Source organism: Engraulis encrasicolus, chromosome 7 (genome assembly GCF_034702125.1).
Source record: "Engraulis encrasicolus isolate BLACKSEA-1 chromosome 7, IST_EnEncr_1.0, whole genome shotgun sequence".
Classification (NCBI taxonomy): domain Eukaryota; kingdom Metazoa; phylum Chordata; class Actinopteri; order Clupeiformes; family Engraulidae; genus Engraulis; species Engraulis encrasicolus.
In genome coordinates, this window is record NC_085863.1 from 27,935,065 (window position 1) to 27,950,064 (window position 15,000).

At 44.0% G+C, this 15,000-nt stretch overlaps 1 protein-coding gene across 1 annotated transcript in view; it reads right to left on the bottom strand.

The window, feature by feature from the left end:
* Window positions 1–15,000, bottom strand: part of LOC134452682 (rho GTPase-activating protein 26-like) — a 132,501-nt gene that overhangs the window by 29,660 nt on the left and 87,841 nt on the right. The window contains exons 15-17 of the mRNA XM_063203188.1: window positions 12,788–12,872; window positions 12,339–12,397; window positions 6,650–6,755 (exon numbers count right to left, since the gene is read on the bottom strand). Coding sequence (XP_063059258.1) covers window positions 6,650–6,755; window positions 12,339–12,397; window positions 12,788–12,872 — 250 coding nt within the window. The remainder of the gene's footprint in view (window positions 1–6,649; window positions 6,756–12,338; window positions 12,398–12,787; window positions 12,873–15,000) is intronic.

Below are 15,000 nucleotides of genomic sequence, written 5' to 3' on the forward strand. Positions count from 1 at the left end.
ATGTCATGTCGGTTACCTTCAAACATTCACATTATTGACATTCATCCTTTTCATTGTTTAACACTGACCGACATGCCACTTGGGCTTGACCTGGACTGAGATATTTTTGGTAGAGATGCACCGGATCCTGATTTTTAGGATCCTGCCGGATACCGGATCCACTGCTTAAGATCCTACCGGATCCAGAACCAGATACCAGATTCTACGAAACGGTTGAAACACATAGCCTACTCGCACACGTGGGCCCTTTTTATTACGTTGGCTCATACTATTTTTTAGACTCATTGGCTTACTGCCACTCTGCCTGCACGGGCCGCTTCCAAAGTTCTTTCACTCTATGCAGCAATTTGGGTTGTGAAAGACTGACTGAAAAACCTAGGCTAGAGATGCAACAGATCCTGATTATTAGGTAACTGCCGGATACCGGATCCACTGCTTAAGATCCTGCCGGATCCGGATCCTGTGAAAAACCCTATTATCCTGCCGGATCCGGAACCGGATCTTGGATCCTGTGCATCTCTAATTTTTGAACTCGGTCATGTCTCGACTGGAATACTTTTTGAACTCGGACTTGTAGTCTGATCTTGGACTTGTCTTGGATTCTACAAAGGTGAACTTGACTACAGCCCTGTATGGTGGTATATACTGGAGAATTTTTATATGCTGTATATTGGAGAAAAAGTCTAAGGATGGTGCAGTGGGTTGATATTTACCTTTGTGAATAGCCCACTGCCTGGGGTGAATAGATATATGTATGTAACATTATGTAACGTAGGTTTAAACTTTAAAAACTGAAAAACTTGGCATGACTCCAATGAGCATTACATGGCATTAAAAGTCTCTCTGTCTCTCTCTCTGTCTCTCTCTCTCTGTGTCTGTCTGTCTGTCTGTCTGTCTGTCGGTCTGTCTCTCTGTCTGTCTGTTGCTGAATCCCTTCAGCAGTAGGCTATTTGCCAACATACTGTAGTTACCACACACACACACACACACACACACACACACACACACACACACACACACACACACACACACACACACACACACACACACACACACACACACACACACACACACACACACACACACACACACACACAATGCATTACACGTAATACATGCATGTATGTACACATCCTCCTACACAACATCAACGGCTTGTTTGTGTTATAACACCTCGTTTGCAACATGCGATCTGTCGGTGGGTTTCTTCATCTACCGTTGTCTAGTCCTGTAGGCTTAATGCATCATGGGAAATAGATCATGGAGCTTAGACCTTCCGGAAAAAATCCACAAAACAAAACCCTGTGTAATCTGTGTGTTTGTGTGGGTGTGGGTGTGGGTGTGCGTGTGTGTGTGTGTGTGTGTGTGTGTGTGTGTGTGTGTGTGTGTGTGTGTGTGTGTGTGTGTGTGTGTGTGTGTGTGTGTGTGTGTGTGTGTGTGACTAAGTCTGAGTCTCAGTAGTTCACCGCGGTGATCTGGCTTGTCTGGCTGTGCATTATGCTTATGATGAGGGAGAGTTACATAAAGAGTGGGGGGTGGGGGGTGGAGGTGGAGTTGGAGGTGGGCGAGCGTTATTTGCAGAAGGATAAAGTGAAACGCTAAAGTGTGTCAACACGGGGGATTGCACAGTAATCCTCTTTCTGCGGCTCCAAAAAGCGACGCGGCCAGAAAGGTCTGTCTGTGATTCGCGAAGGACGAGGAAGTATAGGGTCACCTGTTACCGTTTTACGCACACACACACACACACACACACACACACACACACACACACACACACACACACACACACACACATTACACACATTACACACATTACACACATTACACACACACACACACACACACACACACACACACACACACACACACACATTACACACACACACACACACACACACACACACACACACACACACACACACACACACACACACACACACACACACACACACACACACACACACACCATCCCACGCATACACACACAACAACCCCCACCTGCCCACGTCCCTTTCGTCCTAGTCCTCATTTACCCCAGACAACTGGGTCATACACTGTATGCCTGTGCACAAACAAACTATTCATACGATACAGTCTTAGTCTACAGAACATATCAACATACTGTACATACCAGTCTATCAAATATCAACCCATTTCTCCCCACAACTCAAGGAGAATATACAAAAAACTCAGTAAAACATATTCTGTGTAATATATATGAATACCTATGTGCCAAAATATGAATGAATGTCTATATATATATAATGAAACATTTCAAAACTCATTTTAAAAGTTCATAAAGGTTGGAGCAGGCTTCACCCAAGAAGTTTTTCATCTTTTCAGAGTGCTGACCAAAATATTGTAAAACTGAAAAATGAGAACCCATGCATAGGTTCTTTGTTAATACCAGGGCTTTGAACCATTATTTTTTTCCAAACGTTCCGTTCCGAACAGAAACGGAATTATAACGTTTCTGGTTATGGGTTCCACCAATAAATTGACGTTCCCGAACCGGTTAGAACAAAAAAATATTGTTCCCGGAACGGTTAATTTTGTTCCTGTCAGCTGATTACTCCCCATAGGCCTAACTGTCGTTTATGGGCAGTCATGGGTGAGCGGTTAGGGCGTCAGACTTGCATCCCAGAGGTTGCCGGTTCGACTCCCGACCCGCTAGGTTGGTGGGGGGAGTAATCAACCAGTGCTCTCCCCCATCCTCCTCCATGACTGAGGTACCCTGAGCATGGTACCGTCCCACCGCACTGCTCCCCATGGGGCGCCACTGAGGGCTGCCCCCTTGCACGGGTGAGGCATAAATGCAATTTCGTTGTGTGCAGTGTGCAGTGTTCACTTGTGTGCTGTGGAGTGCTGTGTCATAATGACAATGGGAGTTGGAGTTTCCCAATGGGCTTTCACTTTCAACTGACGTTAATTAACCATGAAAGACGGAAGTGCAAATCAGTCAGCCTACATTCCAAGCTGTTTATTCAAGCGGATGAAAAGAATATCCTCCAGAATTTTGTCATTCAGGGAGGACCTAAGCGGAGAAGCGGAGAATAAACCTCAATGATGAAAATGCACGCTCCACGCTGACTTGGGTCACAGGGAGCGCTATGATGGACATTGTGAGTTTGTGCATATTTGAAGCGGCCATGGATGCCCAATAACGCAGAACATTCTCGGTGCGCTTTACATGCGCTTCTCTGCAATGTCTTACAATGATGCAATGGAAACTCTGCCCTTTTGTATGACAGTGGTTTTTATCTTATTTAAGATGTGGAGTGGAGACTTTGTAATCCACAGTTCTCTCTCCATTCAGTCAGAGAATGTCTGATGTCACACAGGACGTGAACCTCAGCTGTCATGGTAACGTGTGCAGGAAAATAATAACTTTTTTGCTTTGTTTGAGGAACGGTATTAACCGGTATTAACCGGTTACCATTATTTTTAAATAAGCGTTCCCATTCCAGGGGTAGATTTCTCAAAGGCGAAGTAGCTAGTCGGTTAGCAACTTTGCAGAGTAGATACTATAAAAGTTGCTAACTCCTGTGTCTCGAACGTTAGCACACGAAGTAACTACTGCTTGGAGTAATGTGCACTCTGAAGTAGTGGTGACTTTGAAAGTGAGGCGCCTCCTATCCGTATCTGGACAGTGAAGTTGAAGTACAGCTGGAGTAGATCCATTGAGTCCAGACATCACCTCAGCCACCCCAAGTAACACACAGCGCTAGTCTACTTCAGAGTGTGACTCCACCCATTAGCTAAACTTGTAGTACATATTTGACCACAAATGTGTCAATATCTTTTAATCCTGTGGTGCAAAAGCGCTGAAAATCAATCGACATGCACACAAAGTGATGATACAGCTGCGAGAGTGTTCAGAACACAAATTCACGTCATGTCATTTGTTCGTGAAAAAAAAACGTCATATCCTTGGAATCTGATGAATCCCACACTAATAATATACTTTTAGCTGTATACCGATTGAATTGCGTCTCATTTCGATGTGTAATTTGTGAAATATTTAGATAAGAAAGTATTGGTTACTCCCGGAAATGCACTGGCTTACGTGTCAAGTACTTAAATTTTTTTGGCGCGAATTTCATTTCATAGCCTAGGGGTATTTACGCTTGCCTATCAATGGGAAGACGCGAGCCACGCGGGTTCGAAACCAGTGTGCAGCATGTTGACAACATCTCGTGAAATCGTGTTTTGGACCCTACAGTGTAACACATTCTCCCTTGGCTGCACGTGTGTGTTGGTAATGCACAACATGAATTATCTATTTCTGCCAGATATTTCCAAAATTGTGGCACTGCAACCATGTGGATTCGAACCGGCGTGGCTTCTGTTTTCCCATTGGGATGCAAGCGTGAATACCACTAGGCTATGTAATGAAATCCGCGCGAAAATTTCTTTGGGATATGACACTTCAACAGACGATTTTCTGGGAGTAACCACAACTTTATTGTCCAAATATTTTACAAATTACACCTCGGAATGAAACGAAATCCAATCGGCATGCAGATAATACTGCATTATTGGTGCGGACGGTGTCAGATTGTAATGCCACGGCCATGTTTTTTCACAAAGAAATTACAAGGTGTGTTGTGGAGGAAACGGCGGAGTCACGGTGTCGTGACATCCAATCAAATGTGCTGGTGGTGGTTGTACACTATTGCTTTCTACTTCACGCACTGAATTTAGGAGGAAACAGCTGAATCATGACTCGGCAATCATGCTTATCTCTTGTTGCTTCTTTGGTCACGCACTGCAATGCCAAGAAAGTAAGTAGCGGTGTGGACTCAGGAAAGTAGCCACACTACTTTGGGCTTACTGTGGGAATAGTAAGGTTTCGAGAAATGCACGGATTTCGCCTTGAAGTAAGTAGATAACTACAAAGTACATCTGTAGTTCAATGCTAACATTGGGGAAACGCACCCCAGAACATAAAAAATAATAACGTTTCCGGTTTCGTTTCTGCTTGTTAAGTACAAAAAGTTCCCGGTTTTCGTTTTCGTTCCTTGAACCGGTTCAAAGCCCCGGTTAATACACAGACGCGAAACACGTCTGTGTAATAATGAAAGTCATTTAAAGACATGACCTCTGTAACAAATTAGCTGTTATCAGAATGGTAATAACCAGATGGTAATGTATAACTTTTTATAGACGTGTAGTGATGTAGCAGTGCAGTACTATGGTAGTAAAGTGTTTACAATTGAAAAGGTGCATATTGTGATGCCGCAAATACTGGCAACTATCATACAGTGCTGGAGTGCGGTTCTCGAAATCACAGTTGTTAGCCAGTTAGCAACTTGGGTAGTTGCCAATGGGACATTGCATTGCCAACAACAAAGTTAGCATTGTTAGCTAACATAAGTAGTTAGCAACTATGGTTTCGAGAAATGCACCCCTGCGTTGAACTGATGTTGTTCTTGGGTTGTTGTTATTAGTCCTGTCATGACATATCACTTTAAAAGGTGTGCAACACAAGTGATAAGACTTTATGACAGCGATAACATGGAATGTGGAGTGATTGATGGGAGTTATGAAACTGTGTGTGTTGAGGCAGGGTGTGGAGTGAGGAGTGGGTTGAACTGTTATGTATGTAGAAGTGGAGAGCAGGTTGCAATGCTGTGCATGCGTGCGTGCGTGTGTGTGTGTGTGTGTGTGTGTGTGTGTGTGTGTGTGTGTGTGTGTGTGTGTGTGTGTGTGTGTGTGTGTGTGTGTGTGTGTGTGTGTGTGTGTGTGTGTGTGTGTGTGTATGGGTGAGTGTGGGTGTGCATGCATGCATGCATACTCATTTGCAGAGTTGTGGACTCGAGTCATTTGTGAGGATGTGTGTGTGTGTGTGCACATGTGTGTTTGTGTGTGTGTGTGCGCGCAAATGTGTTGTACATTTGCAGCCATGTATGTGTGTGTGTGTGTGTGTGTGTGTTTGTTGTGTGTGTGTGTGTGTGTGTGTGTGTGTGTGTGTGTGTGTGTGTGTGTGTGTGTGTGTGTGTGTGTGTGGTGTGTGTGTGTGTGTGTGTGTGTGTGTGTGTGTGTGTGTGTGTGTGTGTGTTGGAATGAGTTAAGTCAGTGTTGTGGTTCGTGTCATGCAGAGTGCAGTGTGACGCTGGTGACGGTGGCGTCGACTCGGGGGCGGTGGTGGCAATGATGCTGTCACTGCACTGCGCTGAGTTCATTACCCTGCCAATCCTCTTAGGGCCGGCTGACCACAGCGGGATTTGTAACGGAGTAAAAGGGGGTAGGCCAGGGTTAGGAGTGGCGTGGGGGGCAGGGGGGCGGGGAAGGGGTGGTGGATGAGGGTGGTGGATGTGGGGGGGGGGCACTAAGGGGTGTGTGGTTGATTATATATTATGTGTGTGTGTGTGTGTGTGTGTGTGTGTGTGTGTGTGTGTGTGTGTGTGTGTGAGTGACTGAGAGAGTGAGTGAGTGAGTGAGTTGGGATGAGAAGGAAAATGATGCAAGCATGCGTGTGTGTGTGTGTGTGTGTGTGTGTGTGTGTGTGTGTGTGTGTGTGTGTGTGTGTGTGTGTGTGTGTGTGTGTGTGTGTGTGTGTGTGTGTGTGTGTGTGTGTGTGTGTGTGTGTGTGTGTGTGCGTGCGCGCGTGTGTATGCAAGTCTGCCGTCCCCGTTTGAAGACCTACTTGTTCAAGTGCTTCATGAGCAGCTCCAACATCTGCCGATTCTTCTCCGGCAGCCGGTGCACTAGGCTGTGGATCTCCGACACACGAGCCTCTGGGTTGTCCAGCTCTGCAGGGCAGGACGGGCAGAATTGAATTTCAAAACACCTTCATTTCATATTTGACCAGGAGAAAAAGAGACACTTAGAGTATATTCACACCTGGTCCCTTTCAGTCATCTAGTAAGTGAACTCAGACCTGTGACTCAGCATTTTCTTCACATAATGTGAAAGCTCCAAAGTGTACCACTACCCGGACCCCTGGGAAGTGAACCTGAGACCATTGTTGATGTGGTTTACTCAGAACTTTATTGATGTGGTCTCAGTGTGGTTCGCTTCTGAGTCCTGACAAGTTACATCTGTGACTTGGTGTAATCACTTCCTGTAAAGAGTGCTCTAGAGCAGTGGTTCCCAACCTTTTTCTTAAGGGACCCATGTGTTTACTATTGCAAGCTTTGGTGACCCAACCACGCGAGTGCCCGCACGAGACGGAGTCACAAGATGCCCTCTGTTTCCTGTGAAAACTAATTTTAGTTATTTTATTCCTCAATTCGTCTTTGGTCAAATATAAAATAAATGTTTAATGTAGCACTTGCAATTTGTTGCGTCTATGCATTTATTAGTTAAATTCTTTGTCTTTTATTCAACATGGGCTATATATATTTAAAATGAAACCCCTTAAAATCAAGAGGGCTCCGCGACCCCCTGTGGATCTTTGGCGACCCATAAGGTGGGTCCCGACCCATAGGTTGGGAACCACTGCTCTAGAGGACCGGGTGTGATCAAAGTAAACTCAAAGTAAACGGAACTATTTAATTCGGAATTATTAATTCGTAATTAAAAACATCATGTAAACATAGCCAGTATGAACAAAAATAGAACTGAGTCCTTTTGCTGTCAGTTCACTTGGTCCACTTAAAGAGGACTGAGTTTGGTTCACCTAAAACGGGACTAGATGTGAAAAGGCCCTTCGTCTCAATGGGACAATCCTGGCTAAATAAAGGAGGAATGAAAACATGAAAAGACATTTGGATACAAAAGCACAATTGCATGCTGTGGTGACAAACAAAACTACATAAATAAATAAAGAAATATCGTAAGTGATAAGAAATGTGCAAAAAAAAAGCAATTCATCATCTTTGACAGGGTACAATGCATCGTTATGACATCTGACGGAGACGAAGAGAGAGAGAGAGAGAGAGAGAGAGAGAGAGAGAGAGAGAGAGAGAGAGAGAGAGAGAGAGAGAGACAGAGAAAGAGACAGAGACAGAGACAGAGACAGAGACAGAGACAGAGACAGAGACAGAGACAAAGGCAAAGACAAAGACAACGACAGAGAGAGAAATGGTGATTTAATTACAATGACCATTGCTCAAACACTAAACCTTCATTAATGACAAAGCAAACCACATCTTCAAAAACACCACTTTTGTAAATGTCTCAATATTATATTTGCAGAACTACTGTGTAGAAGAGAAAGAAAAGAAGAAAAGTACACTATTGCTACTTTTGTTATTCTTTGCCATTATTTTTTGACTTTCTGAGCTCTTGATTTATTACGTGACTTGCTGCATTCACACGTGTTTGTGTTACTCATTGCAATGGCGCCAAGAATGCATGGGTTGGCAATGATAAGAGGACAAGAGAACAAAAAAAAAGAACGAAAGAACAAAAGAACGAAAGAAAGAAAGAAAGAAACAAGGAAAGGAAGACATATAAAAATCAAAGTAAAAAAAGAGAAATAAAACAAGAGGGAAAAGACATGAAATGTAAAGACCAAAAAATGTTTGAAAATATGCATGAAACAACCGATATGCCACTTTTTCAGTAGTCTAGTCTGTAACTTCCTCTTACTGATTTCTAAGACTCACTTTTTGACAGTGACCTCTTAAAGAGTGCGCCTTGCGTAAACCACTCAGGCTTCCTCTGGTTAAACCATTTTCGATTTTCTAACCAGCGGAAGTTGCTCAATTATCTTCAGAACTGGGAACTGTGCGAGAGCTTACTGTAGAAAATCGTAATTTTTCACTCACAAGGATCCGACGTGCAGAACTCCAGACTGCAGTTCTGGAACGCCTACATACTTTTCTTTTGGCGCCATTTCAGGCGTATGGATGGATAAAGTAGAGCTTGATTACTCTGGAATTTATCAAAGCCCAGTCATGTCTGTTACAGCATAAACATCATGGAACTTCCTGCTATGGATTTGTTTATTTAGTTTTTTCTTTTCTTTTCTTTTTTTTTGATTCGTCGGATGAAGCTACACATCACTCTTTAACATTGTTTAACATTTTAGGCGGCAAACTGAGAAATTTTAGGCTAAAAACCCATAAGTATGCAAATGCCAGATGCACACTCAAACGCGCGCACGCACACAAGCACAAACGCATGCACGCACACACACGCATGTACGCATGCATGCACTCATGTACGCAACCACGCACGCACAACAAGTAAACAAACAAATGCACACATACAAACACACGCTCAATCTTAAAACAGTGGGTTCTGCGTTCTTTCTCTCGTCGACATCAAAGCACACACATCAAAACAACATCCTGGGACTGCAGCATGATTCATGTACAATGAAACATTCACAGACGCTCACACACACTCTCTCTCTCTCTCTCTCTCTCTCTCTCTCTCTCTCTCTCTCTCTCTCTCTCTCTCTCTCTTTGTCTGTCTGTCTGTCTGTCTCTCTCTCTCTCTCTCTCTCGCTCTCTCTCTCTCTTCCTCCCTCCCTCTCTTTCACATAAACAAACAGCAACACACAAGACTGACGTAAACATACAGAAATAGCCCCACCCAGTGGTGGCCTTGTGCAGTGCAAGCCAAGGGCAGCGCGCAGAGTAGAGTAGAGTAGAGTAGGAAAGAGTCAGAGAGAAGGAGTGAGAGAGAGGGAGTGAGAGAGAGAGTTGGGATGAGAGGGAAAATGAAAGTGCTCTGTGTTGGCCTGACTCAGGCTGCCTCACACTGCTTCCCTCTGTGTGTGTGTGTGTGTGTGTGTGTGTGTGTGTGTGTGTGTGTGTGTGTGTGTGTGTGTGTGTGTGTGTGTGTGTGTGTGTGTGTGTGTGTGTGTGTGTGTGTGTGTGTGTGTGTGTGTGTGTGTGTGTGTGTGTGTGAAGGAGGGAGGAGAAGCGAGTGAAAAAGGGGGTGTGACTGAGCAACAGCATGACACCAGCGCCAAAAAAGAAGAGAGCAAGAGAGAGAGAGAGAGAGAGAGAGAGAGAGAGAGAGAGAGAGAGAAGGGGGGGAGAGAATCAGAGTGTCTATATGTGAGTCTCTCTCTCTCTCTCTCTCTCTCTCTCTCTCTCTCTCTCTCTCTCTCTCTCTCTCTCTCTCTCTCTCTCTCTCTCGCTCTCTCTCTCACACTTGCTCTGCATTCGTGTCATCCTCTTTCTCTATTCCTCTCTCTTCCTCTCTCACTTTATCCCTGTGTGTATGCGGGCGTGTGTGTGCGTGTGCATGAGTGTGTTAGTTTGCTGATCTCACACCATGGGCTGCTTCCAGGTGGAACGCTGCCCTCTCCACACACACACACACACACACACACACACACACACACACACACACACACACACACACACACACACACACACACACACACACACACACACACACACACACACACACCAGACAGAGAGTAGGATAGGCAAGGGAGGGTGGGAAATAAAGGGGCGGGGAGGGAAGAAAGAGAGGAAGAGAGAGAGAGACCGAAAAAAAATGGAGAAACGATAGAGTAAGGGGATGAGAGAGGGGGAGGGTAGAGAGAAAGACAGAGGGAGGGGGGCAGGACCTGAGAGAGAGAGAGAGAGAGAGATGCAGAGGAAGAGAGAAAAGAGAGAGAGAGAGGACTTGTAAAAGAAGAGAGGGAATGAGAAGCAGGAAAGAGAGAGAGGGGGAAGAGAGATGCAAGGAAAGAGAGAGAGAGAGAGAGACGGTGCGGGCTTGTAAAAGAGAGGGGGAGAGAGAGGCAGGGAAAAATTATGAGAAAGAGTGCTTGTAAAAAAAGGCGGAGAGCGAGAGAGGCAGGGAAAAAGAGAGGGAGAGAGAGGGCTTGTAAAGAAAGTTCAGCTAAGGACAGCGTCCTCATGTTGCCTCCTAGACTAGCGCAGCAGCACACAAGCATTTAGGGGAACTTTTGACTTGTTTCTTCTTTCGATATTGGTGTGTGTGTGTGTTTGCGTGTGTTTGTGAGTGGTCTGTGTGTGCGTGCATGTGTTAAATGAGCCGCTCTGTTTTGAATCAAACAACAGAGGAGACTTATCAATTTGCATGTGTGTGCGTGTGTGCGTGTGCGTGTGCGTGTGCGTGTGCGTGTGCGTGTGCGTGTGCGTGTGTGTGTGTGTGTGTGTGTGCGCGTATTTGGTCGCTCAGGTCGCTGTGCGTCTCACGGTAAAACCATTTCCTGTGCAGCGAGCTTCAGACACACCCTGGCTTCCTGTTTGGCCTCTGCTCTTGCAAATGCTGCTCTAATGCTGTCTACGTGTCTCAGGGGTGGTGTGTGTGTGTGTGTGTGTGTGTGTGTGTGTGTGTGTGTGTGTGTGTGTGTGTGTGTGTGTGTGTGTGTGTGTGTGTGTGTGTGCGTGCGTGCGTGCGTGCGTCAGTGTGAGAGGGAGAGGGAGAGAGAGAGAGAGACAGGCAGAGAGACAGAGAGCCAGAGAGGCAGAGAGAGAGGGAAGGAAAAAGAGGGAAATATTGAAAGAAAGAAAAAATTAAGAAAAAAGTCTACCGGTGCCTCTTTTGATACAGAGATATTAGACTAAAATGCAGTGGTGGCCAAAGTAAAAGTCCTTCCTTTATTCTGTCCTTTCCTTCCGAGATAAGTAACTTCACTAAGTAACTGGTCTGCAGTTACTATAGAGCGATGTACCTGATTTTGCACTGGTTGGATCAAAATTGGGAGTTTTTATGCTAGGTTTTTAGTTTTTTTCAGTAACAACTTCAAGCTACCTCATTAGGGATACTGGAATAAATTGTGTAACTGCTATGTAATATTATGTGCTATTGTTGTACTTACGCCATAAATTAACTTCTGATTTTACGTTGATACACACCATGTACATCATATACATTTTATGTAATTTTATGGGCATTTTATCCTTTCTTCAGATAGGACGGTGAAAGAAGGACAGGAAACGAGTGGGGAGAGAGAGTCGGGGAAGAATCAGCAAATGGCCCGGGCCGGAATCGAACCCGGGTCGCCGACGTAGTGTCCCAGTGCCCTACCGTTAGGCCACGGCAGGGCCACATCATATACCGTATAGGATACACACATATGCATCGTGTACATCAACTCGCTACAACTCCAGATCAAGATTAGAGGGCGAGGCACACCATGAAGCTACTGTACGGTATGTCCACACATGTCGCTGCTAGTTACTCGCACTCGCAGCGAGAGAAGTCAATAGAATGTGCATTGTTCCTGCGATGCGAGGACCTGAACAGGCGAGGAGCGTACAAGCAATGGGATGTGGGCGGATTCCGAGATAAACATATTCTAACTTTGTGCAATGCGAGTAAGGGAGTAACCAATTGGCATCCAGAATTCAGATTATTTAAATAACTGTAAGTTGCTTTGGATAAAAGCGTCAGTTAAGCGTATTATAATGTAATGTAATGTAATGTAATGTCAACTGGGGTGCTTTACTCACTGGCTGCCTTGATGAAGCTCCTCTGGTACTGGTATGTCATCAGTGGAGCCGGGAGCATCCTATACACAGACCAATGGAAAGAAAGGAGAGGAGAGGAGGAAGAAGTGCAAAACAGAGAAAGGGAAAATAAATAACAAAAAAGGGAAAACAGACCTTTTTTGCTGTGATTCTTGATTATTACAAAATGTCTTTTCCATGAGTAAAATGTTGAAAACTCTGCTTGACAACAGATGAGTATGTGTGCATTAGTGATTTAAAGAAAGAGTCTGACAAAGAGAGAGACAGAGTGAGAGCGACAGAAAGACATTGTGTGTGTGCGCGTGTTCATTTGTGCGTATGTGTGTGTGTGTGTGTGTGTGTGTGTGTGTGTGTGTGTGTGTGTGTGTGTGTGTGTGTGTGTGTGTGTGTGTGTGTGTGTGTGTGTGTGTGTGTGTGTGTGTGTGTGTTACCTGAGGTAATGTTTGATAGCGCTGGTGATGGTCTTAATCTCCCATTCTGTACTCTCTAGTTCCACATCAGCACACGTCTTGGGATCTACAAATGCAACAGTAACATTCATATTGTGGTGAATTCATTATGCGGTCTAGGAATGCAATAACATTCATCACATTCAGATTGCATATTGAAGTACATGCATTTTGTGGCCTGCAAACAAGAATATTGAGTTTGTGGCCTGTAAGCAATAAGCACTTTGGGATCTACAAATGGAACAAAACCATCCATATTGTGAGACATCCAGTTTGGGATCTATGAATGCCACAATAACATTCACATGTTTTGGGATCTAGGAATGCAACAACAACTTTCATATTGTGATGAATGCATTTTGGGGTCTAAAAAAATGCATCGATAGCTTTTATATTGTACTATGTGCTTTTTGTTTTCTAGGAGAGCATTGATAACATTTTTACATGCATTTTGGGATGAATGCAAAAATAATTGATACACATATTTTGATACATCATTTTGGGATCGAGGAATGCAACACAATATGCATGTATATGCATGTCACGATCTAGGAGAGCAACAATATCATTCATATGCATGCATACGGTACATGCATTTTGTGGTCTGGAAATGCAACAAAAGAATCAAATTGTGATCAATGCGCTTTTGAAACAAGGAATACAACAACAATATTCACATTGTGATATATGCATTTTGTGATATAAGAGTGCATCAATGACATTTATGTTGTGATATGTACTTTGGGGTGTAGGAGTACAAGAATACCATGTGCTGAATGCATTTAGTTTATCCTATAGTCTCCTAACTTTGTTTTTACTTAAGCTGCCCTACAGAAAGAAGCCAGAAATGTTTTTCATCCGAACTTCATGCATGCAGATAGAAGATGAATAGTAGGTAGACCGCTGCTGGTATCCCTCAAAATCAACCACTGCTCTGGGAGGGTGCAATGCTCAACCAAATTGAAGGAAAAAACACTCTGTTGAAAGCCATGGGGCAGATGCGAGTTGATGTTATTTTAATGCAGTAATCCATATAATAAAGATTGTTTTGGACTTGTTTTACAAAATCAACTGAAGTGCCTGGACCAAGAAATTTTCTTTTCTTCATTTTTGTTTCTCTGGAAACCAACTCAGTGTTTCTCCAAGCTGTGGAGTCTATGGAGGTCCGATTGCTTGAAATCTTTAAGATATCTGTAAGATGTGGCTCCCGGTATATGTGCTGTTACCAGAATAGCTATGACCAAGTTGACATGCATCACTAAACTTTCTGCAAAATGTTGTAGTTTTACTACGAAAGAAAAGTCTTCTTAACCTGTTAAGACATAGCGTTATACATTTGCTGTTACCAGAATGGCAATGACCAAGTCGTAGTGCATTACTAAGGGCCCTGTGTTATATCATAGTAGTACTATGATAGTTAACTTTTCAATGACTATTACAGTGTGCCACTGGTGGTACAGTGTACATTGAGGGGCTACTGATTATTACGGCGCTCCGCTAGCGAAACGGTGCACAGGCCTAGCTGCAAAAGATAAGCAGCAACTGCATGCAATTCCTTAACCTAACACTTCCTGTACATAATAACCCTTTTAGCTTTCTAGTACTGTACACACACTAAGTATACACAGAAACAGAATGTGATATTCTCATGCTTGTAGTACGTAGGCCTATAGTAGGGTGCATCAAAAGCCCCCTATGAAAAAATATTGCCTTGGCGCTAGAGTAAAAATGTTCTACACCCAGTAAAATCACTCTGTGTAAAATTTGTTGAAATGTAGATGAATTCTACTGGGTCCACTGGGTCCAAACACAAAATAATGGTGATAGTGATGGGCAACCTGTATTCCAAAGCTGAAGTCCAGTGCCACATATTCCAAATGACCTACCTAGTTTTACCTTTCCAGTTAGGGCAATTGGACCGGTAAAACCAGGTCATTTGAAACCTGTGGCACTGGATTGTAGCATCTGAATCCAGGTTTTCCATTGTCTTAAAACAGAGGTGGACAAACCCTGTGACACATTTGCCCCAGGTAATATAATGAACCAGCTGATCCTAATTACCACTTAAGCCAGGTTGATGAGCTAATTAGTGAAATCACCTGTATTGGGAGCACAAACAGAAGGAATATCTAAGCAGGGTGTGTATTCAGTCGATCCACTTACACAGACTTCAGTCTCGGGACAGACTGAAGGTC